The sequence below is a fragment of the Globicephala melas genome, chromosome 1 (genome assembly GCF_963455315.2).
Source record: "Globicephala melas chromosome 1, mGloMel1.2, whole genome shotgun sequence".
Taxonomy (NCBI): domain Eukaryota; kingdom Metazoa; phylum Chordata; class Mammalia; order Artiodactyla; family Delphinidae; genus Globicephala; species Globicephala melas.
The window spans coordinates 80,229,349-80,253,575 of record NC_083314.1 but is presented as its reverse complement, the minus strand read 5'-3'; the positions used below and the strand labels follow the sequence as shown (position 1 = coordinate 80,253,575).

At 36.7% G+C, this 24,227-nt stretch overlaps 1 protein-coding gene across 4 annotated transcripts in view; it reads left to right on the top strand.

The window, feature by feature from the left end:
• Window positions 1-24,227, top strand: part of VPS45 (vacuolar protein sorting 45 homolog) — a 67,398-nt gene that overhangs the window by 16,198 nt on the left and 26,973 nt on the right. For all 4 annotated transcript variants that reach the window (XM_030846393.3, XM_060299980.2, XM_060299984.2 and 1 more), the window contains exons 8-13: window positions 1,313-1,447; window positions 1,889-2,002; window positions 2,419-2,586; window positions 11,460-11,618; window positions 11,823-11,930; window positions 12,730-12,851. In XM_030846393.3, coding sequence (XP_030702253.2) covers window positions 1,313-1,447; window positions 1,889-2,002; window positions 2,419-2,586; window positions 11,460-11,618; window positions 11,823-11,930; window positions 12,730-12,851 — 806 coding nt within the window. The remainder of the gene's footprint in view (window positions 1-1,312; window positions 1,448-1,888; window positions 2,003-2,418; window positions 2,587-11,459; window positions 11,619-11,822; window positions 11,931-12,729; window positions 12,852-24,227) is intronic.

Here is a 24,227-nt window from a genome sequence, read left to right as displayed (position 1 = left end):
CCATCCCAGCTTATAATAATAATGTTAATACTAGGGGAAATCTGTGCTGTGGAATGCAACTTCTCTATGATATGATAGATAGCTTATATTCCTAAAATTCAAAGTAATATAACTTTATATATTCTATATATTACATATTATGTGTTACATATTTTGTATACATTTTAATAATATAACTAAAGAAATTTTGAGGATATAAAAAAGTAGAAAGAAAAATAATTGCTTATAATTTAGTTTCCCAAAGAAAAGCAATCATTCATTCAACAGATTTCACTGAGGACCTATTATGTGCCAGATACTGTATTAAGTACTAGAGATAAAAGGTTAAAAGATACAGTCTCTGCTCTCAAAGAATTCATGATCCAATGAGGAGAAAGTAAACATCATTTTAATTATGAAGTATGTGCTAATGGCGAAAGCATGCACAGGATGCTGTCTATGGAAGCATAAAGCATTTTGTTGTACTTATTTTAAATGCTGTAATGAAACTTGCTTTTTCAAGGACTCATTGGCAAATATTTTAGGAAATAAAGCACCTACTTTTATAACCTCTGAAGTTATTTTAACAAATCTAGTATTTAGACTCTAGATTTAGAGGGTAATTTGCTGGAAAATACTTAGTTTTCTCTAATGGGCCTGTGACTAAAAGTAACCTGTTCTCCATAAAAGGTGAGAAGGCAAATTTGGGGGTTTCTCCTTTCCAGTTTTACAAAATAAGTAAGACTGGAAACCGGTCCTTCTTCATAATGCATATTAAGTAAAAATATAAAGTAAAATGGATTCAGAGGCAAGCTTCTGAATATGTGTGTTTTGATCAACTCACAAGGTTTTTTTCTGGTAATATTAGTGTTCCCAGGATAAATATAGCACCACTCAGATCTGCAAGAACACACTTCTCATGCTGCAGAAAACCACAGAAGTGTACAGGAAATGGTACAGCTTGTAACTGCAGTACCAATATAGCCCTATCTATGAAGCCAAAAATATACTCTTAATTCACAGGCAAAAATTGGAGCTAATGATAGATCTAATTTGTTTTCTTTCTATCAGGAATATTAATCTGGCTGCCCTTCTTCCAAAAGTGTGAGATCTAAAAGCGTTTTGACTGTCGGATGTTTAACCAATTAAAATGACATTCTTAATGCTTAGTATAGCACACAGTATTAATAAAATTTGAGCTAAATAGAGAACCTCCATGTAAACAAGACTAGTTACTAAGAATATTATCAGTTTTTATTTGTTTTCCTGAACGTGTACTATTTCCATGTTTTGTCAGGTACCAATTTTTTTTTTCTCATAATTCTTTATTTAGTGGACATATCAGGCCATGGTCCATGAACTACTGGGCATAAACAACAATCGGATTGATCTTTCCAGAGTGCCAGGGATCAGTAAAGACTTGAGAGAGGTGGTCCTATCTGCCGAAAATGATGAATTCTATGCTAACGTAAGTGGTTTAAAATTCTTTTAAATTTTTTTAGTTGTTTTTATGTAAGAAGGTTAATATTGATTTGTTAGAATGAGAGCAGGTTGGGGATTTCATGTCGAAGGATGATAGAGGCATCCTGTAGATAAACTGCATCTCAAGGGAAGGCAGACTTTTTTCTGACCCTTTAACAATATTTTTTTTCACAGTAATCACATACTTAGTTTTGTACTTTTAAAATTAGAACCCAATTTATTTACTTCCCTCCTGTCCTTAGCCCTTTGTGAAAATGGTAATGGTATTCATCACCAGTGTCCTGGCCAATATCCAGATTTGGTAATGATAATGAAATTTTCTTGCCCTTCAGTTCTCACTGTATTCAGTGTTCTTTTTTACTTCTTTTAAATTGTCTGAAAGTCAGACTTGTTGATAGAACTGTGTTTCCAACTTCCTTTTTCACAGAATATGTACCTGAACTTTGCTGAGATTGGTAGCAACATAAAGAATCTCATGGAAGACTTTCAGAAGAAGAAACCAAAAGAACAGCAAAAACTAGAATCAATAGCAGACATGAAGGTAAATTGAACATGTACATGGATGATTAACATACAAGACTTTGGAACTATTCATGTAAGCAGCATTTCTGGAATATTCTGGGTCTGATTTCTGCCTTGATTCCTTTTGTTTGGTTTGAGATTATTTTCTGTAATACTTCTCTTTAGGAAAAAATATAGTGAAAACTTCATAATAAGCCATGTACTTCTTTCCATTCATCAGTCATATTTGGTCTATTTAAAGACTCAGTCTACTGACATATACTAGTTCTTCTCTTCTTAAGCATAACAAAATGCCATGTGATTGAAAGTATTAGATGCCTTAGTCTGGGCAGAAGAATAATCCCTTCCTTTTTTTTTTTTTTTTCTCCTTCTTCATATATGCCTATCCTCATCAAGAAATAACAGAACCCCTAATTGATGTTTTTCCCATGGCAGGCCTTTGTTGAGAATTACCCACAATTCAAGAAGATGTCTGGGACTGTATCAAAGCACGTGACAGTGGTTGGAGAGCTGTCTCGGTTGGTCAGTGAGCGGAATCTGCTGGAGGTTTCGGAGGTTGAGCAAGAACTGGCCTGTCAAAATGACCATTCTAGTGCTCTCCAGGTATCTATTCAATCCAATTTGATGAGCACCTACTATGTGTAAGGCACTGTGCCAGGCAGAGCAAGAGATACAAAGGCAAGTAATCCTTTTTAACCAACATGGAATTTACAGTGTAACAGGCAGTTGAGACAAGAACACAAATTAGTATTATTTAAGATAGATGTATGATAAGAGGGACAGTAGAAGAAAAATGTGCAATCTCAAAGGGTTCAGGCAATTAATTGAGTGTTTAGGAGGGCAGCCTAGTCAACTAGAAAGAATGCTAGACTAAAATCAGAAGATCTGAATTTCAGTGTTTGATTTGCCACTGCTGGCTTTGTGACCTGGAGCTGTTGGCTTAATCTGAGCCATTTTCCTCATTTGTTAAATAAGTATAATGATATTTATCTCACAGGTTGTTAGGAAGATTTTAAAGGTATAATATATTAAAATGCATTTTCTAGGTTTTTATTATTGAACATCTGCTGTTTATTCTACAAACATGTGAATGCCTGCTCCATGTTCATGGTGCTGTGAGGATCTAGCGGTACAAAAATGAATAAGATACCATCCTTTTCCTCAAAAAGTTCACATTTTAGTAGGGGAGAAAGAAATTTAAACCAGGAATTATAATATATGCAATAAGTGCTATACGAGAGGTATTACAAAGGGATATGGGAATACAAAGGAAGGACAACTGTTTTCCCTAAGGATGAATCTTCTTAGAGCTTCTTAGAGACAATGACATTAGGTCTGGTTCTGGACAAGTAATTAAGTAGAAGTGCACCAACCAGAGAAAAGGAAGGAAATTCTCAGCAGAGGGAATGCAGGCATGGAGATGCGAAAAAAAAAAATTTTTTTTTTAAGGGAACAGAGACTAATTCAATGTAGCCAGTGCTGAATATAAGATGAGGAGTGGTCTTAGATAAGCCAGAAGGACAGATTGAGGCCTGGTTATGGCCATTGAAAGGAGGTTGGGCTTTAATCTTAAAATGATGAGAGCTATCAGAAGATTTTAGAAAAAAGTGACATAATCAAACCCTAGCCTCATGAAATTTACAGTATAAGTTGAAGAGACAAAACTAAAGCATGAGTAACAATTAGTCAGTGTTTCAAGTTAATATTTAATTAAGTCAAAATTGTGGTACTGACTATAATTAAAGATTTGAGGTTATTAGGGACAGTTTCTTAGAGAAGGTGATATTAAGATGGACCATAAATAATGAATAGAATCTGGAGGAGGATTTCAGCAAAGAAAAGATGCAGAACTATGCAGAAAATAATAAACAGCATGACCTGTTGAGAGTGGGTGTGCAAGAGACATAGGAGATAAAATTGAATTGGTAAACAGGAACTAGTTTATGAAAACACTTGTAAGGGGGATTTGTACTTGCTGAGATAGGCAAAGAGATCCAGTGTAGAGTCTTACTTAAAAGTTGATATGATGAAAGCAGTATTTAAGGAAATTTAATCTAGTAAGGATGCTTTGGAGATGAAAAAAATTCAAGTCAGAGAGGCTAGAAGACTCATAGTGGTAGTAGTAAAAATGTACAGAAGGGCAAATATGAAAGACATTTCAAAGGGAGAAAATAACTATTTAGTGACAGATTAGATATAAGGATAACAAGGCAGAACAAATCAGAGATAATTCCAAAATTCCTGAGAAGTGGCAAAACGTGGTATCACTGAGAGTAAGTAACTTGGGAATGAGAGTCCTTTGGGAAATAGCTGTTTCTAAGCCACTTATTATAAGAAGCACATTTCCTTATTAATAGGACCCTATATTCTAAAACTTAGTCTCTTTCTGTCCCTGCTGCAATTTTGCTTTATAAAATAAAGCCAGCATGGTATAATGGAAACAACACAGACTATCCTGGCTTATGTCCTATCTCTATGTATCAAAGCTTCTCTGGGAAAATTACTTATTTTGCCCAAGCCTCAGGGATAATGATTTCAAACTTTTAGGTTGTTATCAGAATTTAATGAGATATAAAATGCTTCGCATATGGTAGGTACTTTGTAAAGGTTAGTTTCCTTCCTCTAAGTACAATTTTTTAAAGATACGGTACAATCAAAAGAAAGAAATTCACCCACCTGTGGTTGCTCTAGTTATACCAAAGTCTTCACTGTGATTTATGTTGATAGTTGTTGGGTTTTAATTTTTAAAAATGTTTATTGGGCTTCCCTGGTGGCGCAGTGGTTGAGAGTCTTCCTGCCGATGCAGGAGACACGGGTTCGTGCCCCGGTCCGGGAAGATCCCACATGCCGTGGAGCAGCTGGGCCCGTGAGCCATGGCCGCTGAGCCTGCGCGTCCGGAGTCTGTGCTCCGCAACGGGAGAGGCCATGACAGTGAGAGGCCCGCGTACCGCAAAAAAGAAAAAGAAAAATTAAAAAAAAAGAAGTTTATCAAGAGTTCCTCTGAAAACACCATCATTTTGAAAATCATAAAGATGCTATTGGCTTTATATTTATGAAATGTACTTCTGTCAACACTTAATTTTATCTCTGTGTTCTTAAATCTTCACAAAGAACTTTTAGGCTGACTTTATATTTTTAGTTGTATTAAATATGAATTTTTTTAATCTATTTTTTTATTGAAGTATAGTTGATTTACACTGTTGTATTAATTTCTGCTGTACAGCAAAGTGATTCAGTTATACATATATCAACATTGTTTTATATTCTTTATATCATTGTTATGATATACCATTATGGTTTATCATAAATTCTAATTCTTAAATAGATAATATAAGTACTTGATGAAAGAGATACATAGTAAAAACTGAGTCTGTTAGTTTCACTTGCATTCTTACAGTTATTCAGTGTGTGTGCAAGCCTCTATGAGTGTGTATATTTCCTTCTCTCTCTTTTTAAAATTCAGATGATACCATACTGTACACATAGCTCTGCATTTTGCTTTTTCACTTAACTGTGTATCTCAGAGATTGTTCCAGACCAGAACCTAAACACTCATTCTGTTAAATCACTAAATAGTATTCCTTTGTAAAGATACATCACAATCTACTTAACTTGGCCAACTTACTTTAAACAACACTATTAATAAGAGTTTATAGTTGGTTTGTGGGCCTAATAGAAGCATTCCTATGAAAACTTTTTATTTTTCTCAATAAAGTGATTTTTTCTCTCTTATTAAGTAAAAACAGAATTGTGTCCTGTAACTAAATTTAAATTTCCTTATGTTTCTTTATCATTTTATTTTTCCCTTTAAAACAATAGAACCAAACTTAATCACTAGCCAATTTTAGTATCTTTATTTGTATCTCACCATATGGAAAGCAGTTAGAAAAGGCTACTGTAATTCCTTGCCTGAAATCTTATTTTTTGTTCATTTTAAAAGAAAAACAGATACTTTAAAATATGAATTCCATTTGTGATCCACTTTATATTTTTAAAAATGATCTTTTGAAGGTTTTCTTGCCCAGGGTATTAGGGTTTTACAGTGAGCAGTTGATTTGGACTCCCCCATCATAAAGGATTTCTTTGACAACATGATAGAAATAGTCAATAAAGAGAACTTTTAATAATGAGTAGGTGCCATGGCCCTGACCCCTAGATGGGTTACAGCATTCCTTGGCTTGACCTTAGGTGATAATAAGCGATGAATTGACTTTTGAGTAAAGATGAGGTTTGCTTTATTGAATAGTAGCTGTATCATGGTGAGGCAAAAAAAGCTCATACATTGCTAAAATTTAACCTATAAATTGCTGCCACTTCTAACCAGTTACCCTACAGGGTAACAAAAAATTTGATTCAGAAGAATTTCACTAGAACCAAACTGCAGTGTACTATCATTGAGACATATGCATAGCCTTGGAAAAGACTCCTTTGATTAGTAAGGAAGATTTTTTTTCATACCATAAAGAGAAAAATCTTCAGAAAGTAAATAATTTCTCCCCCTTTTGTTGTCATATTACAGCTTTTCATTTGGAAGGAGGATCTAGTCTTTTTATATCCTTCTTTCCTGACCTTGAGTAAAAGATCTCAAATCATCCCATTAATAACACGTAGTAAGGACAACAAATATTCATTAGAGAAATGAAGATAAAGAGTTCTGTTTGAAGCAGTATAGAATAGTGGCTGATAGCTTGAATCTTTGATGGCTTGGGTTTGAAAATGATGCTTAACCACTCCAAGTCTTAGTCTCTTTGTCTGTAAAATAGGGGGAAATATCAGTACTTACTTCAAAGATTTTTGTGAGGGTGTAATGAGCTAATACATGTAAAACACTTAATACAGTACCTGCTACTTACAACATTCAATGAATATTAACTATCGCTATTTTCAGTATTATTGTTTGATGGTACATTCTCTTTTCTTTATGGCATCCGAGACATGTTTTTTAATTCACTCATGATCTTGGAACTCTCCCTGATTTTAGAAGGGTTTTTTTGCTTCTCGTTAAAATTGTAAGAAAATTGTTTTGGACACATTGAGCTGACAATTTTACTTTTACCAACTAAGAGTAAAAATGATCCTTTTCTCTCTCAAAACTATCATTTGACTAGTATTTCAGAAACAGTGGTGACCAGCAGAAGACCTACACTAAAGCTAAATTTGACCAGTCATTAAGTAAAAGAATACTGACTCATGTATTTACCAGTTAGTGGAATTGGGTCCTGCCTACTTTCTATCATTTTTCCTAGATAAGCTCTTTATAGTCCCATAACACTGTTCTCTCAAACGGTTAGATTAGACTCATTATTTAATCATATCAGCATGTGAAGACTTCTACCAATTTCATCTTACTGTTCTAATCTGTTGGCTTATAATGCTATTCATTGAGTGTTTTACTACATTACTGTGATAGTTGATAACAAGGTACAGATCCTGTTCTTTAGGTTAAATTAAAGCAAAAAAAATGGGGACTATCTTTAATTGCAGACTTCAACTGTAATTTGTACAATGGTTTAAAGTATAGGCATGTCATTACGAAAGTTTTTTCTTGTACTGCTATATCATAGTTTTGGTAGAAGAAAACAGAAAAGTATAAAAGTAGTCAGCCCAAAATAATGGAAGAATCTCTAAATATCAGAAGAGAAGAATGTTTTTTAATCAATGTCTTTTGAATGAACATTAGCTCCTTTTTGACACTTGACCTTCAAAGATAGTGTTTTTGCATTTCTTCTCTTATTCCTTCATTGGGCCTACACTAATGTTAGAATTCAGTGGAAGATTTTTGAATCCCATCTTCTTCTTCTTCTTCTTTTTTTTTTTGCAGTACGCGGGCCTCTCACTGTTGTGGCCTCTCCCACTGCGGAGCGCAGGCTCCGGACGTGCAGGTTCAGCGGCGATGGCTCACAGGCCCAGCCGCTTCGCGGCATGTGGGATCCTCCTGGACCGGGGCACAAACCCGCGTCCCCTGCATCGGCAGGTGGGCTGTCAACCACTGCGCCACCAGGGAAGCCCAAATCCCATCTTCTTAAGTGGACAATAGTTTTCTGTTTCACTCTTTATTCAGCCATTGTTATTATGTAGCAGTATACTTTTCTCCCTTGATTATCTCAAGGTTTATGGGAAATTTAATAAGAAAAGAGATACCAAAAAGTTCATTATATAATTCAGTCATATTTCCAACATATAAATACCACTGTGTAACACATACCTCCTATGTAATTAAAGTCTTTCAGATTCTTTTTCTCCTCTTCTCTGGTTAGTACCCTGGAATCTCAATATAATGTATGTCACTGTCAGTCAAGTTGATGAGTCAAGTAGCCATGAGGGAAATAGTTCAAAATTAAGTCAAAGGATAACATGGGATCCAGGCAGACAAAAAGGCCCTGCTTCTTCAAGGACTTATATAGCTGAAAAAGAAGAAAGAATTCAGCTTGTATCTACAGGTTTCTTTTCATGAGGGAATAGATAAGTCTAACTGGAACACTGACCTGAGCCATGGGTTGGGTCCTAAGGGCTCAAAAGTAAGCAAAGTACTCTACTCAGCGTAGAGTACTACGCTGAGTAGTACTCTTGGGCCAGATCTGGGCTATTGGATCAGAAGGCCTCCCATTGAGGGAGAGCTAAGAGTCAAGCCGGGGACTCTAAATACCAGTACCAAATCTCAAGGATTAGAAGTGGATTTTTTAAATGGGAAATAGAGCCAAGAGTCAAGATTCAAGGAAAGGTAATTAGAAAGGAGCAAATAGGAAGGGTATAAACTGATTACTGCAAATAGTCTTTGACTGTCCCCATACCAGTTTTTGTGGGTTTACAGTTACTTGAGTATCTCAGATTTGCTTAGAAGTACAGGGACAGGTCAGTCAGAAATTGAGTAGATTTGAGGTAAAAAGAGAGTGACTACAAGGGCAGAAAATGAAATATTGTGCCTATAAGAAAAGCGACAACAGAGATCCCAGATGGATGTTTTAAACTTATGCCAGGTTGACTGACATACATATGAAATTGTGTATTTTTACTTGATAATTAATTTGTATCCTGAACTTTCTCCATATTATAGTAGAAATTAGTGGAACATTTAAACAAATATTCTAAATAGTCTGTATTTAGTCACTGCTGTGTGGAAACGTTACCACAAAAGGCAAAAGAGGTAAGGAAAATTTTATGACTGCAGGGTTTAAATCTGTAGAAGAGAAATTTATTCCTTTTTGATCCTGTAAGGATGATGGTAATGAAATGTTCACCTAAAAAGCAACAATAAGAATCCTACCCAGAGAACTTTGTACTTGAAAACTACCTGGGAGGTTCCCCATTTCATCATAGTCCCTCTTTAGTGTGAAGAAAAGAGTTCTTAGTCATGAGACCTGGTTGTTGTGAAGTACTAAAAAGACAATGTATGTAAATGCATCTTGTAAGTTGCAGAGTACTATACAGATGTTAGTTGTTATGTCCTCAGAATCAAGTGCCTGAAGGCTCTTACTAGTCTGTCAGCCCAACTCATTTCTTTCTCTGATTTCCATATTCCTATTAATAGCATCTCTTTCAGTCTCTCAAACTAATTCCAAAATTTAGTTTTTAAGACCTTTTATAATTGATCCCTCAGTAACCAGATGAGCTTCTCTTCACTTTGTGTCCCCTGTCCCCCATTGCACTGATTTTCAGTTTTTGGTTTTTGCATGCATATGTTTCTGTTATAATACCACATATGTGTTCCTGAAAAAGCTTCACATTCTGCAAAATCATGCACTAAAAATAAACAAAGGTTATGGGAAAATAGGGTTATAAGCAGATCACTTAAAATTTATATAACTAAAAAAGAGAAAGAAAAATCTATATAACTTTGTAATCAGAGCCCTGATAAAATAATAATCCTAATTAAAATGCTAACACAGTTAAATTTCGCTGGCATTTGCCCCTAGAAATGCACTCAGACCATCCTTTGTGGTTACTCCTGGGGCTCATGTTTTATTCTTCGACATATAAGGTCTCAAAAATATTTGCTTCTCATAGAGACTTGTGTCATCAAAATTAAAAATACGATATGGGAATATCAGTCAGTTCGGGGTTGTTTTGTTTTGCTTTTTAACACAGAAATATCTTTGCATCCTTTTCATTTGCACTTGCCCTTTCCCCACATAGCTTAACATTGTGGAAAGCACAGCAGTTCTTAAAGCTACAAAATCAGTTACTTCTAAAAAAAACACTTCTGTAGGATTTTCATCTTTTTTCCTTAACATATTGGTAAAGCTTCCTCTTTAAAGAGGAAACTTGTGCCTGATCTTTTCTAAATATTAACTTGCTGAAAAATTTACATGTAAACCAATATGCCTTCTGTGTTATTCCCATAGTTACCAATCTCGTAGAGCTAAGTGCATTAAGAAACATACTTTATAGCAGAATGGAACATACTTATTTTATCCCCCTTTACCCCATTGTCTATGAACTCACTGAGGACAGAAACTGTCTCCAACTCATCTCTTTGTCCCCTCCAGTGCCTGGCATAGTGCCTTTTGCTTATAGAGTGATCAAAATGTATTTGGGGCTTCCCTGGTGGCGCAGTGGTTGAGAGTCCGCCTGCCGATGCAGGGAACACGGTTCGTGCCCTGGTCCGGGAGGATCCCATGTGCCGCGGGGCGGCTGGGCCCGTGAGCCATGGCCGCTAAGCCTGCGCGTCCGGAGCCTGTGCTCCGCAACGGGAGAGGCCACAGCGGTGAGAGGCCCACGTACCGCAAAAAAAAAAAAAAAAAAGTATTTGTTGGCTTTAATTAATTTGTTCTGCATAATAAATATAAATCTATAGTATAGGGAAGTCCCTTAATGTGAGGACTGATACAACCTAAACATGATTTTGTCTAGCTTCCTTTGCTATCAGCACCTGCCCTCTTAAGATCTTACGTATTCAGTTTAGAGATTATATGCTGTTACATATTCATATCTCTGTAAGCCATGTTGAGACATATTGTTATATATGATGCTTCTTGGAGATTAAGCCCAGTCCTCCTATGTAAAATTCTCCCAAATTGTCTCCGTTTCACTGGTCGGTCACTGACACTAAAAAAGGCAGTAGAGTTTTACAAGTCAACTGGTCAGTTCTCTTCTGTGCTGTATTGATTGAAGTGGTAGAAATAGTGGTGGAAATAGTATGTGTTCCTTATTTCAGTGAGGAAATTGCAAGCTTTCCTACATGAGACCCTGGACCATCTCAATCAAAGGAAAGAAAAGGGGAAATAACCATAGTTTGTCTTAAAGCAATTACAGTGAGAATTTATGTCCTTATTTAATTCTTATCTTAGGCAAAAGGCATTTAATTTTCTGTAGTTGAAACAGTTGCTAAACCTATGACTTGTACATTGCCATAGTAGTGATCTTAGTCACATGTATTTTAGTCAGATGTATCACTACCATTCCATAATTATTAGAACTAAGATATTATACATCACCCAAGTGAAGGGAGGATAAATATTAGTTCTCTCTTTTTTCAGAATGTAAAGAGGCTCCTGCAGAACCCCAAAGTGACGGAGTTTGATGCTGCGCGCCTGGTGATGCTTTATGCTCTACATTATGAGCGACACAGCAGCAATAGCCTACCAGGATTAATGATGGACCTTAGGAATAAAGGTGTTTCTGAGAAGTATCGCAAGGTAACCAGATTTATATTAATCCCATCAAACAGGAACCAAATTCTAGTATTATAGCCTTAACTCTGACAAATGATGTCATACTGTTTTTATTCACAGAAATGTATAATTCTGTCCTCTCATGTTTTCATTTCCTTAATAAAGTTATTTTCTTCCTGTTCCACAAGCAATAAGAGGTTGTTTCTCTTTTTTTTTTTAAAAAAAAAGCTTGTGTCTACAGTTATTGAATATGGTGGTAAACGGATCAGAGGAAGTGACCTCTTCAGCCCCAAAGATGCTGTGGCTATTACCAAACAGTTCCTCAAAGGATTGAAGGTATGATATCTCTATGCTTTCCTAAATGAGAAACAGTTGAAGTCCCTGAAGCTGAGAGTGAATGAATATGATCTTCAAAGTAACTTCAGGATTGCTGCTGATCCAGTACTATGTCAGTTAAATGAAATTAAAGCAGACATCCTCTTGAAAGCTTTTTCTTTAAATACTTTCTGTATTGGAACGCATCATCATTGGCCCAAATAGCTGAGAAGGGAATAATGAGATATTTCCAGGAAATACCCAAGAGTAAAAAGGCAGACAGTTCTGTTAGTCATAGCTATTTTACTCCATTTGTTTAAGATTTGTTAGGTTGTTTTTCTCTGATGGAAATTAAAGATGAAGCAAACAATTGTAGATCTTTTAAAAATACTAACCTATTTTCTTAAAATGGTCAAAAATGAGTTTTAATCTGCTAGCCTTTCTTATGTTTCCTGAAATTTTTCCATTTTCCTGAGTGTTTCTAGTCTCCTTTGCTACATAGTCCTTTTATTTGCTCTACATATCATATAATATTTCCACAAAAGGAAGGGTGTCAGTGAAGAGATAATAAAGGATTTAAGCAATTGCATTTTAAAAATTCCTTTATAATAGCTAACCTTAAATTAGAGTTTTTTCATAAGATTAGAACATTTCTAATTGATGAAAATAATTAACTATAAAATTCTCCTAAAATTCCTGCTTGACTCTTGTCCCGTGAAATCTCTATTGAGTACATGTCCTTTTCTGATATGAGTATCATTAACTGTCATATTGCAATTTCCAAAAAAAATGACATAAGAACCATTTCCCCCTGTCTTAGGGAGTAGAAAATGTATATACTCAGCATCAGCCTTTCTTACATGAGACCCTGGACCATCTCATCAAAGGAAAGCTCAAGGAAAACCTGTATCCTTATCTAGGCCCCAGCACACTCAGAGACAGGTAAGATAACAAAGATATTAATAGTAAAAACCAGAGACACTAAGAAAATAGGAAATTTAGGGTAATGTAAAAGACTACGACAAAGGTTATATCATTCTAATCTTCCTTCCCCAGTTGTTTCAGTTCTAAGATTCTTTTGGTTTTACGTGTGTCAAAGTTAGATTTCAATTCCCCTACTAAGCCTGAAACATTGTTTCTTTTAGAATAAAGAAACAGATGTTTTGGAGAGCCCCAAATACTGTGTCCTGTCCTTTAGTCTCAGACCAGTTTACCTGTGCCGTTTAAGGTTCAGTTCCATGGCATCTAGCATTTGGAGTTTCAAACATTAAGGCTGAAAATAGATTTGCTGCTTGATTACCATCCAGAGCAGGTTGTTACTATTTTTGGTGAGGACTGGACTTTGCCAAATGTGGCCAGTATATAAACTGAGACCTAAGTGACAAAGGCCTTTTGTCACACAGGAGAAAAGGATGGCTTTCTTTTTGGGTATTAACTGAAGGAAGCAATTAATTGTCATTTTAATCCAGTGGTTTGTTAGTTTTAATAAAAACAAAAGTTGTCCAGAACAACTTACATAGGCCAACCTGGAATTTTAAATATACACAAATTCTACCTAGTTATAAATTATATTCTTGTGTATTTTTTATTGGGACCACATATTATAAAGGGCCTAATATATGTAGCTGAACCCTATTGGATAGATTAATGTGAGAATTGTTACTGTTGGTATAATTCTTATATTATTTTAGGTAATCATAATCTAAGGCTTTGGAAGAATAGTGTTTTATAAATGTAATGAATTTCTGAAAGGAGAAAAATATTTTGAGTTACATAAATAACTCTTGTATGATAAAATATATTTTTTCACGTTTTTCCTTTTAAAAAAAAAAAAACTCTGTAATTTGGTAACAGAACAGAAAGAAAAAAAGAAAAATCTTTTTAAAAATCCAAGGTTGAGAAGCAGAACATCTGGGGTTAAATTCAGAGAGTATACTCATTTGGCATCAAAATTTAGAAATGTCAGCTAAGTGGTAAGAATGAAAACCAGCCCAAAGCTATTCACCTATCTGAGAGGCTTTTTGAAAAACAGTATAACTCTCTTAAATAGCCTTCTAATTAACATGATAAAAGTAAAAATATTAATTTTCTTATGAATTTCATATAAGAATTATTGAATAAGAAATTAGCCACTTATTGCTAAAGGGACATAATAGACCACCAGAAGAATATTGTGGATGATTAGTTATGAGAGCAAACCTTTCTAATTTGGGGAATTCATTTCCAAACAAAGTTCAAAATGAGGCTCTTCCAACAAAACACATTCATCAGTTGTCAGCATCTGTGGGCATTTGTCACTATTACCTAAATATATATATAGTTAATTATTCAGTTACTTCATCCTTTTATATAACAAATATTTGAATGCCTTCAGTATGTCAAGAACTGCTGGGGAAATAGAAGTGACAGGAAAGACAAGGTACCTGCCTTCAAGGAACTTACATGAAGGAGACAGACAGTAAACTAGTAAAGAAATTTGAATATAATTTGAATGAGGTAAGTGCTATTGAGGAAATAAATAGGGTAATAACCTACAAAGTAACTTTGTAGAGGTGGGGAAGGCTACTTTAGATGGAGAGAACCTCTCTGAAGAAGTGATACTTAGGATGAGCTTTGAATTACAAGAAAGAACCAATCTCATAATGATTAGGAGGAAAAGCAACACAAATAGAGGGAACACCAGAACAAAGTCCTTGAAGAAAGAGAACTTGGCAAGTTCATGGAACAGAAAGAAGTCCAGTGTGGTTGGACCATAACAAGTAAGAAAATAAGAAGTTGAGAAGATAAGTAGGGCTGGATCACATAGGGTCTTACAGGCTCTGGTAAAGAGGTTTTTAACATTTTTAAATGTCATAGGAACCCACTGAAGAGCTTTAAGCATTCAAGTGACATAAACTGAATTATGTATTAAGAGATCACCTTGTGGGGAGAATGGATTATTGAAGACAAAGTTAGAAGCAGAAAGACTACTTAGGAGGTGGCTGCAATAGTCCAGGTAAGAAATGAAAGTGCTTTGGATAAGGAACCTAGGAGAGAAGGTAGAATCAATAGACTTATTTAATGGAGTAGAGTAATGGGACAAGGGTAAGGGAGAAACCAGGAATAACTCTCAGGTTTTGGGGGGAAATCAAGGGTTTTGTTGTTAAATTGCAGATGCCTGGTAGATAATCAAATGGAAATGTTCGATGCTAAATTGGGAGTCAACAAGATTTTGGTGATTTAAAGCCATGGGACTAGACTAGATCACTTAGGGGAAAAGAAGAGGACGCAGGACTAAGCACTGAATAGAAAATTGGAGTCAGCAATGGAGACTGAAGAAGAGACAGAAAGATAGGAGGAAAACCAGAAAAACTTGGTGTCATAAATATCAAGGAGTGAGTGGTTACCTGAGACCAGTCTTCTGAGACATAAAAAAGGTGAGGACAGGGCTTCCCTGGTGGCGCAGTGGTTGAGAGTCCGCCTGCCGATGCAGGGGACACGGGTTCGTGCCCCGGTCCGGGAAGATCCCACATGCCGCGGGGCGGCTGGGCCCGTGAGCCATGGCCTCTGAGCCTGCGCGTCCGGAGCCCGCCTACCACAAAAAAAAAAAAAAAAAAAAAAGGTCAGGACAGTGAAAAATCCATCAGACTATTCCCCAGGTTCAGTGAGTTTGGAAGCCAAATTAGAGAGGGTTACAAGAGATAAGACAAAATGGAGATAACAAACAGTATGTAACACTTTTTAAGAAGTTTTGCTTGAAGGGGTTAGAGAATGGGATTGTAGCTAGAAGAGATTGTAGGCTCAGGGGGATGAGAGATTCTAAAGCATACTTATAACTTGATGAGAATTATCCTAAAGAAGGAGAAATAGGTAACGCAGAAGAGAAAGGGCAAGACTTGCAGAAGTGAAGTCTTTAGGAGATCTAGAACACAAGCAGAGAAGATTTTGATAGGAGCAGAGGTACTTCTTTCACTGTAACAGCTTTTTTTTTTTTTAATTAATTAATTTATTTTTGGCTGCATTGGGTCTTCACTACTGTGCGTGGGCTTTCTCTAGTTGCGGCGAGCAGGGGCTACTCTTTGTTGTGGTGCACAGGCTTCTCAATTGCGGTGGCTTCTCTTGTTGCAGAGCACAGGCTCTAGGCGCATGGGCTTCAGTAGTTGTGGCATATGGGCTCAGTAGTTGTAGCTCATGGGCTCTAGAGCACAGGCTTGGTAGTTGTGGCGCACGAGCTTAGTTGCTCCGCAGCATGTGAGATCTTCCTGGACCAGGGTTCGAACCCATGTCCCCTGCATTGGCAGGCGGATGCTTAACCACTGCGCCACCAGGGAAGTCCCCACTGTAACAGCTTTGATGTTGAGAACGTGGGGCCATCTTCTTTGATTACTTCTATTTTCTCAGTAAAATATGACGTCAAGTTATCAGGTAAAATACAGGATAAAAAGAGAAAACATTGTGAAATTGATATCTTGTAGGCTTGTAATCAGATTTACTAGGGAAATGTAGTAGGACTTCTAGGCACGACTGAGTGCCCACTGGAGTTCTGTGGTCATTAATTTAAAATACAGCCCATGAACCTAGTTGTGTGGTTTTCTCTAGCAGCTTTTAGCTGCACTAGATTAAATGAGGAGAAGGCTGATAGCTGGGTCCAACCAGGATTTTAGGAAACAAAAAAAGAAGGAGGGTATTGGATAGTGAAAAAAATATTGTTGAATGAATTGGAGGTATCGATGAGGTCAAAGAAATATTACAGTAGCAGCATTAGCATAAGTGAATTAAAAGTTGAGGGAGTGGTTATTAGAGAAAGAGGTCTTCAATTCAAGATTTCATATTGTGGATACTTGTAATGCAAAAGTTTATGTTATAATCATGGATATTGGTGGCTGTGAGGGATGAAAGAACGAATCAGTGTGGGTGAGGAGACCAGGATGTGAGATGAGTAATCCATGTTGGTGTTAAAGTCACTGAAAATCATGAAAGGAGCAGGAACGAAAAGGAGGACAGTAAACCAGAGCTGAAGTCTTCAGGGAATAAGAAAGTGACCAGGAAAGGAGGTCAGGAGAAAACAGTGCAACTATATCATAAGCTTCTAAGATAGTGGAAATTTTGAAGAAGGCAGAGAAATGGTTATGAAACCATAGTAGGGGGCACAGGGGATACCTATGCCACCTCCTGGCCCTGTTTAACAGAAAGAAGAAAGAAATTGTTAATAATGGTTACCTCTGGATACTGAGACAGTGGTTAGTTGTATACATATCTATCCTTCCCACTAGGTATTGTATTAAGTATTGTAATCTTGAAGTAAGAACTATGTTTTATTAATATTTGGGTTTTTCACAATATTTAACACAGTGCTTTGCATATAGATGTTCAATAGATATTGTCAGATTTCTTATGTAGGCATCTGTAGTAGTTGATACGACAAGATTTACAGTTGGGAAATGTAAACTAGAGAGTAAATTTGGTTGATGTTACCAGACAATTTCGACTTTCGCAGTTTGCCTGTACAGTATTTTGGCTCTGTATTCACTTAGACCCACCCTCAGCTCTAGGCACCGTCTTCACACTGGGTTATCACATTTAAAAGAGTCATTGATTTTAGTCATCTTTATGGCTAACTTAAGTCTCATCATGATAGAACTTCTTCGTTTTTTTGTTATTGTCATATTAGAAGATAGCAAAGGAGATCTGGCAAGAACACAACTTTGCAAAACCAGGAACAGTTGTAGGGATGTTTTAGCCCTTAGCTTTAAGTTAGTGGTTAACCTGTTTGGCAGTATAGCTATATCCACAAATTGAGTTTGCTCTTTCTCGGCAGATGGGACTCCCACATATCCTATTTATCAGGCTAGAGTTTTTTTTTTCTTGCTCCAGAATTGCTTCTTACCCCTGATAAAAACAAGCAACTTAAACATTTGGTGAGAAAAGGGAGCTATCTGGTCATGCATTCCAGAATTAGTCAATTCAAAAAGGAAGTACTCTTTCACATTTATACAAATTTAGTAGAATCTTGTTGTTTTTGTTTCTATGAAAGCAGCAGTCCTTTCTCATTGGCCTTTTTTCCTACAGTCAATGCTCATATGATCTTTACTACCTGTAAGTACTAGCTTCAAAAATTTGAATTTTAGCCATAAGTGTAACAGTCCACAAAGTAGATAAAATACTGCCTCTTAAAAGTTTGTTTTTCTGCTTAACTGAATGATTAACGATTAAAGTAATGATTTCCAGAAACACTGTGTGTGAAAATTTTTTTATTTTTCTAATACAATAGGATATAAATTGGTTGGGTTCTCAAGGTGTCCTTGTATGTATATGTGTGTGTGTGTGTGTATATATATATATATATATATACACACATAACAGCATGAACAGACTGGTGTTTTCTAATGTTTGCTATCTGCATTAATTAATGCTTTTGGTTGCTATGGTGAATTACAGAGCACAGGAAGATGTGTACAAAGAATTGAACTTGTGTATTCCACTTAGCTTCAACCATCATATAAAAATGATTTACTGTATGTTTTACTGTTGGCCTCATCAGAACATCTACTTTTAAAATTCACCAGGGGAACGAATTAAAAGGAAAAATGTCAGGGATGTTTTTTTAATTTTTTTTTTCACCAGTGTTCCTCCTTAAGCCAGCCTGACTAAGTAGTAGGAGGCTCAGGAAAACATTTATTAATGTTTTCATAACCAAATGTGACATAGTCATCTTTGTTAGGTACACAACTGAGTCAAGCTCTAAGAGCCTATCCCTACATGTAAGTTTTGTCGTTACACTGATATAACCTACACCCACAGTTACCACCCGTGGCATCTTCTTCCCTCTCCATCAATATGAAAATACTCTGGTACCCTGAAATTATCAGACTAAAGAATAGTGTTCTCTGGCTATGTTAGAAACCTGCTTGAATTTATTCCTTCCCAGTTCTTGCCTTTCTTTTCCATAAGAAAGATATATACTCTAGAGACAGGTGATAGGCAGAGGGCAGCTATGGAAAAGCGACATCATTTTCCAGGGTGATCCTTATTACTCCACCCAGCTGCTTTTCTTTTTTTTTTTAAGATTTATTTATTATTTATTTTATTTTATTTATTTTTGGCTGCGTTGGGTCTTAGTTGCGGCACGTGGGCTCTCTCGTTGAGGCGTGCAAGCTCAGTAGTTGTGGCGCATGGGCTTAGTTGCCCTGTGGCATGCGGGGTCTTAGTTCCCTGACCAGGGGTCAAACCCGCGTCCCTTGCATTGGAAGGCGGATTCTTTACCACTGGACCAGAGAGAAGTCCCTTAGCTGCTTTTTAAATTGACTTACCAGATCAAGAGCTCAAAACAAAAGTGTTACTGTCTAATTCTTCTCATCAGTCACTGTACCCCTGTAAGGGAGAAACCTGCTTCCCTTCTTCTTAATGGAGTATTCTGTGTAATTCATGAGTATTTACTCAAGATAAGCTGCATAAAGGGTCTCAAGCTAGATTTGTCCCTCAACATCAAGAGCACTGCTTATGGAACGTTACTGTAAAAAAATACTCATTTTCTGGCAAAAAAAAAACTCATTTCAGGTTTGAGGATTTTATTGTTTCTGAATACTGTAACAGCCTTTTTTTTTTCCTCCTGTTTTCCACCTAGGCTGACCCTAGATAGTTACAACACAGACCAAACTGTTGGTAGAGTCCTCAGTCTCCTTGATGGCACGTTCTTATAACACTGGAATTTTTTTTCCCAAAGAACTCATTCTTTAATGACTATTAAACCAGTTGGGACTGCACTTCAGAAGCCATTATTATCTCAGATCATTGGTACCTCTAGAACCAATATAGTGGGAAGATTTAAAAATATATATCCTTAGAAATTTAGTGTATATTCTTGAGGGTAATACTATGGTAAAAGTTACAGGAACTCATACCAGTTTTTAAAATTACAACCAATTGTAGTTTATTTGATCTCTTTCTTATGAAATATACCCCTAAAGATCCTGACAAGAGCTGAACTTGAGTTTTAGATGTTCATATTCCCCTTCCCCTTCTGTAGAAATATTAGTAAGAATTGAAACAACACATACCAGATGTAGAAAAAGACAAGAACCTGTATTTTGCCTGAATATTCAGTCCCCAAATAATTGAGAGTTTATCATACTTGGTAGAAAACTATTGCTATCACAATTATACAACTCGTCCTAAGCAAATGACCTTTTTCAGCAAGAAAAAGCTGGCCAGTAACTGGAGGCAAATACTTGAAGGAAAAAAACGTTGATAGTATAGAAAATTTTAGTCATTCGTGAACAGTGGTAATGCTTTCCTATAAGTTTATAAAGAACCTCTTTCCCTGCAGCCTAAAGCACCAGATTAATATTGGATTAATAATTTAGGCTTAAGGCTCATAACTCTTTTCTGTGCTATTAGAGGAAATCATACAAATTATAGATTAGGGCCACTACAAATTCACTGTTTCTCACTTCACTTGGGCCTTCAGGGATACTCAGTCAAACTTAGTAGTTCTCTCTCTTTGTCTCATTCACTACATCAGTTTAGAATGTTTTCCATAATGTCTAAGTCACCTGACCCACACCAGTGTTTCCTACTTCACAGTGGAAAAAATTGAGTCTGTCAGACATTAGCTCCCTCAGTGTCTAGCCCCCATGTTTATAAACTTAGTTACATATATCTACCTAATCTCCTTCCTTCATTCTAAAGGAAATACATCCTCTTTTCCAATTCAGAACTAACCTCTCTGCCAACACTCATTTTAGACTCCTACCATCATTGAAGGAAGCCTTTCTCTGTAATTACTTGCACTTTCTGTAATTATTTCCACTTTCTCTCCTCTCTCTCTTTCTCTCCCCCTTCTTCTCCCTCTCCCTCCTTCCTTCTTCTGTATTTTCAGCTTGTCTTCCTCTAATTACTTTTCCACAGACTACACGCATACTGAAGTTTCTCCTGTTAAGTAATGTATTTAAAGCCCTTGAGCCTGGATTCTCCTCTAACCTGTCTTCTCTTCAGTCAAGCTTCTTGGATAAAGTCGCTATCTTCACTCCTCACCTCTTCAATCCATGTACCCTGGCTTCTTGCTCCACTCTAATACACTGAAACTCTTCTTGCGAAATCACATTGCAGGAATGTGCACAGTGGTCTCTTTCAATCCTCACTTATTTACCTCACTACTGCATTTAACACTTAACCATCTGTTCTTCAAACTCACTTGTCCCTTGGCCTCTCCCTCTGGTTCTCCTCCTACCTTTCTGACAGTTTCCTTCTCAATTGCCTTTGCTAGCTACTGTTCTTGCTTATCCTGTAGATGTTAAAGAATCCTCCCAAACTCTGTCTTTTGGTTCTCTTCTCATTCTACATGATCCCCCTAGGTAGAACTCATCTATTCCCACGGCTTCAGCTGCCACCTGTATTCAGGGACATCATCAGGTCTCAATGTCCAGATGTCTGGTGGACATCTCCATTGGGATGTTCCACAGGTATCTCAAAAACAGCATGTTTTTGTCTTAATTCAGTCAGTCTTGCTTTCTTTGTTCTCAAACTTAAACCACTATACCTAGTCACCAAAACCAGAATACTTGAAGTTATCACAGATTCTTCCTTTATCCTCATCCTTCACATTTAATCATTGACCAACTACTGAATGAAGAGTCTACATTTTTTGTGTCTTCTATATCCAGTCCTTCCCCTCCACTTCTGGTATTTCTTTAGTTCCAACTTTTATCACATCTTCCCAAAAGTCTTACAGTAGACTTTTGTTCTCCAGGTTTTCCCACCAGCAGCTCCCAATTCATTCTCACATAGCTGCCAAAATTTTCCTTCAGAAAAGCAAGTTTGATCATGGTCACCTGTTAAAACCCTTCGGTGATCCCCCCATGGCCTGTAAGATTCAAGATTCTCCCTCTCTTCCTCTCGCTATATCTGCAGCCATAAAGGAGAAGTTAGGATGGCTCCAAAGTTTTGTCCTAAGCAAGTGAAAAGATAGGTTGGCCATCCATTAAGATGGGGAGAGCTATATGTGGAACAAGCCTGGGGGAGAGGATTAGGGATTTGGACATGCCGAATTCAGAAATAAACTAAACAGCCAAGTAGAAATGTCGATTAGACAGATGCTTAAGTCTAGCATTTAGAAGAGCAGTCTGGGCTGGAGATAGAGATTTATCAGCAGATAAATGTATTTAAAAACCACAAAACTGGTTGAGATCATCTAGGGAAGTGCAGTTCAATAGAACTTTCTACAATGATGGAAATGTACTATATCCATGCTATCTAATAAGGTAGCTACTAGCTACATGTGACTATTGAGCACTTAAAATATGGCTAGTTCCACTGAGGAACTGAATTTTTTATTTTATTTTAATTAATTTAAATTTAAATAGCCATATGTGGCTAGTAGCTACTACATTACACAGATATAGGGAGTAAGTGTAGATCAAGAAGAAAGGAGGACCGGTGAATGGGTTCTGGACACTCTACCATTAAGAGGTTCAGTGAGGGACTTCTCTGGTAGTCCAGTGGTAAAGAATCTGCCTTCCAATGCAGTGGACGTGGGTTTGATCCCTGGTCAGGGAACTAAGATCCCACACGCCCTGGGGCAACTAAGCCCACATGCCACAACTACTGAGCTCACGCGCCACAAACTACAGATCCCACGCTCTGGAGCCCTCGCACCACAACTAGGGAGAGAAAACCCACATGCCACAACTAGAGAGAATCCCGTGCGCTGCAACTAGAGAGAAGCCTGCACACCACAACAAAGGGCCAGCGTGCCACAACGAAAGATCCTGTGTGCCGCAACTAAGACCCCACACAGCCAAAAAAAAAAAAAGAAAAGAAATAAAGAGATCAGGGAGATGAGATGAGACCATGAAGAGACACTGAAAAATGTCAACTAATGAAGTAAGAAGAAAACCAAAAGAATGTGATGTCCTGGAAACCAAGTGAAGAAAGTATTGAGGAGGAGCAAGTGATCAACTTAGTTTAAAAGGACCAAAAGCCTTGATAATACACAGTACTGACAGGATGTGGAAAAATAGGCACTTTCCTGAATTGCTCATAGAATGACATCTGTAGAACACCTTGGAGATACCTACCAAAATTTAAAATGCACAGTATGTCCACACAACTATATATAAAATGCAGTTTATAGACTGTATATAAAATATATATTAAATATATACATACATATGCATGTATCTTATAATATGAATATGTAAATTTGTAAATATATGTATATACACATAGATAGTCTCTCTGAAAGGATATTCATAAGAGATGAGTAATAGTGTTTGCCTCTAGAGAGAAACTGGGGTGCAAGAGGACTGAGGTGAGAAGGAAACTTACTTTTTTTTACAATACGCCCTTTTTTTATATTCTACCATGTGCAAACATTTATCTAGTCAAAAACAGATATTTTACTTTATAATTTTTTTTTTTTTTTTTTTTTTTTTTTTGGCCATGCCGCGTGGCTTTCAAGATCTTAGTTCTGTGACCAGGGATGGAACCAGGGCCCCCTGCAGTGGAGGCACAGAGTCCCACCCCCCAGACTGCCAGGGAATTCCCCAAAACAGTATATTTTAAAGTAACAAAAAATGATTGTAGAAAATATAACACTATGGAACACTTAAAGCGTCATGATGCTAAATACATTGTTTCAGGTGGGTAGATTCAAATGAAGCTTACCTTGTCTTAAAATGTAGCATTTCAAAGGCATGATTTTAAGTCCCAAGTTCACATAGAAATGTCATAATTGACTCTGCTAGATCAATTGCAGAATAATCACCCCTTCATTATTGGGAGCCTTTGTTGGGTATCTCTGCAATTCAGAGATTATCTGAACATTCTTACATTTATTTTTTTAAGTTTTTTTTTTGTTGAAGTATAGTTGATTTTCAATGTTGTGTTAATTTCTGCTGTACAGCAAAGTGATTCAGTTATACAAATATATACATTCTTTTCCATTATGGTTTATCACAGGATACTGAACATAGTTCCTTGTGCACCTGGTTGTTTATCCATTCTATATGTAATAGTTTGCATCTACTAATCCCAACTTCCCAGTCCATCCCTCCCCCATCCCCCATCCCCCCCTTGGCAACCACAAGTCTGTTCTCTGTGTCTGTGAGTCTGTTTCTATTTCATAGATAAGTTCATTTGTGTCGTATTTTAGATTCCACATATAAGTGATATCATATGGTATTTGTCTTTCTCTTTCTGACTTACTTCACTTAGTAAGTGATAATCTCTAGGTCCATCCATGTTGCTGCAAGTGGCATTAGTTCATTCATTTTTATGGCTGAATAGTATTCCATTGTATACATGTACCACATCTTCTTTATCCATTCATCTGTCAGTGGA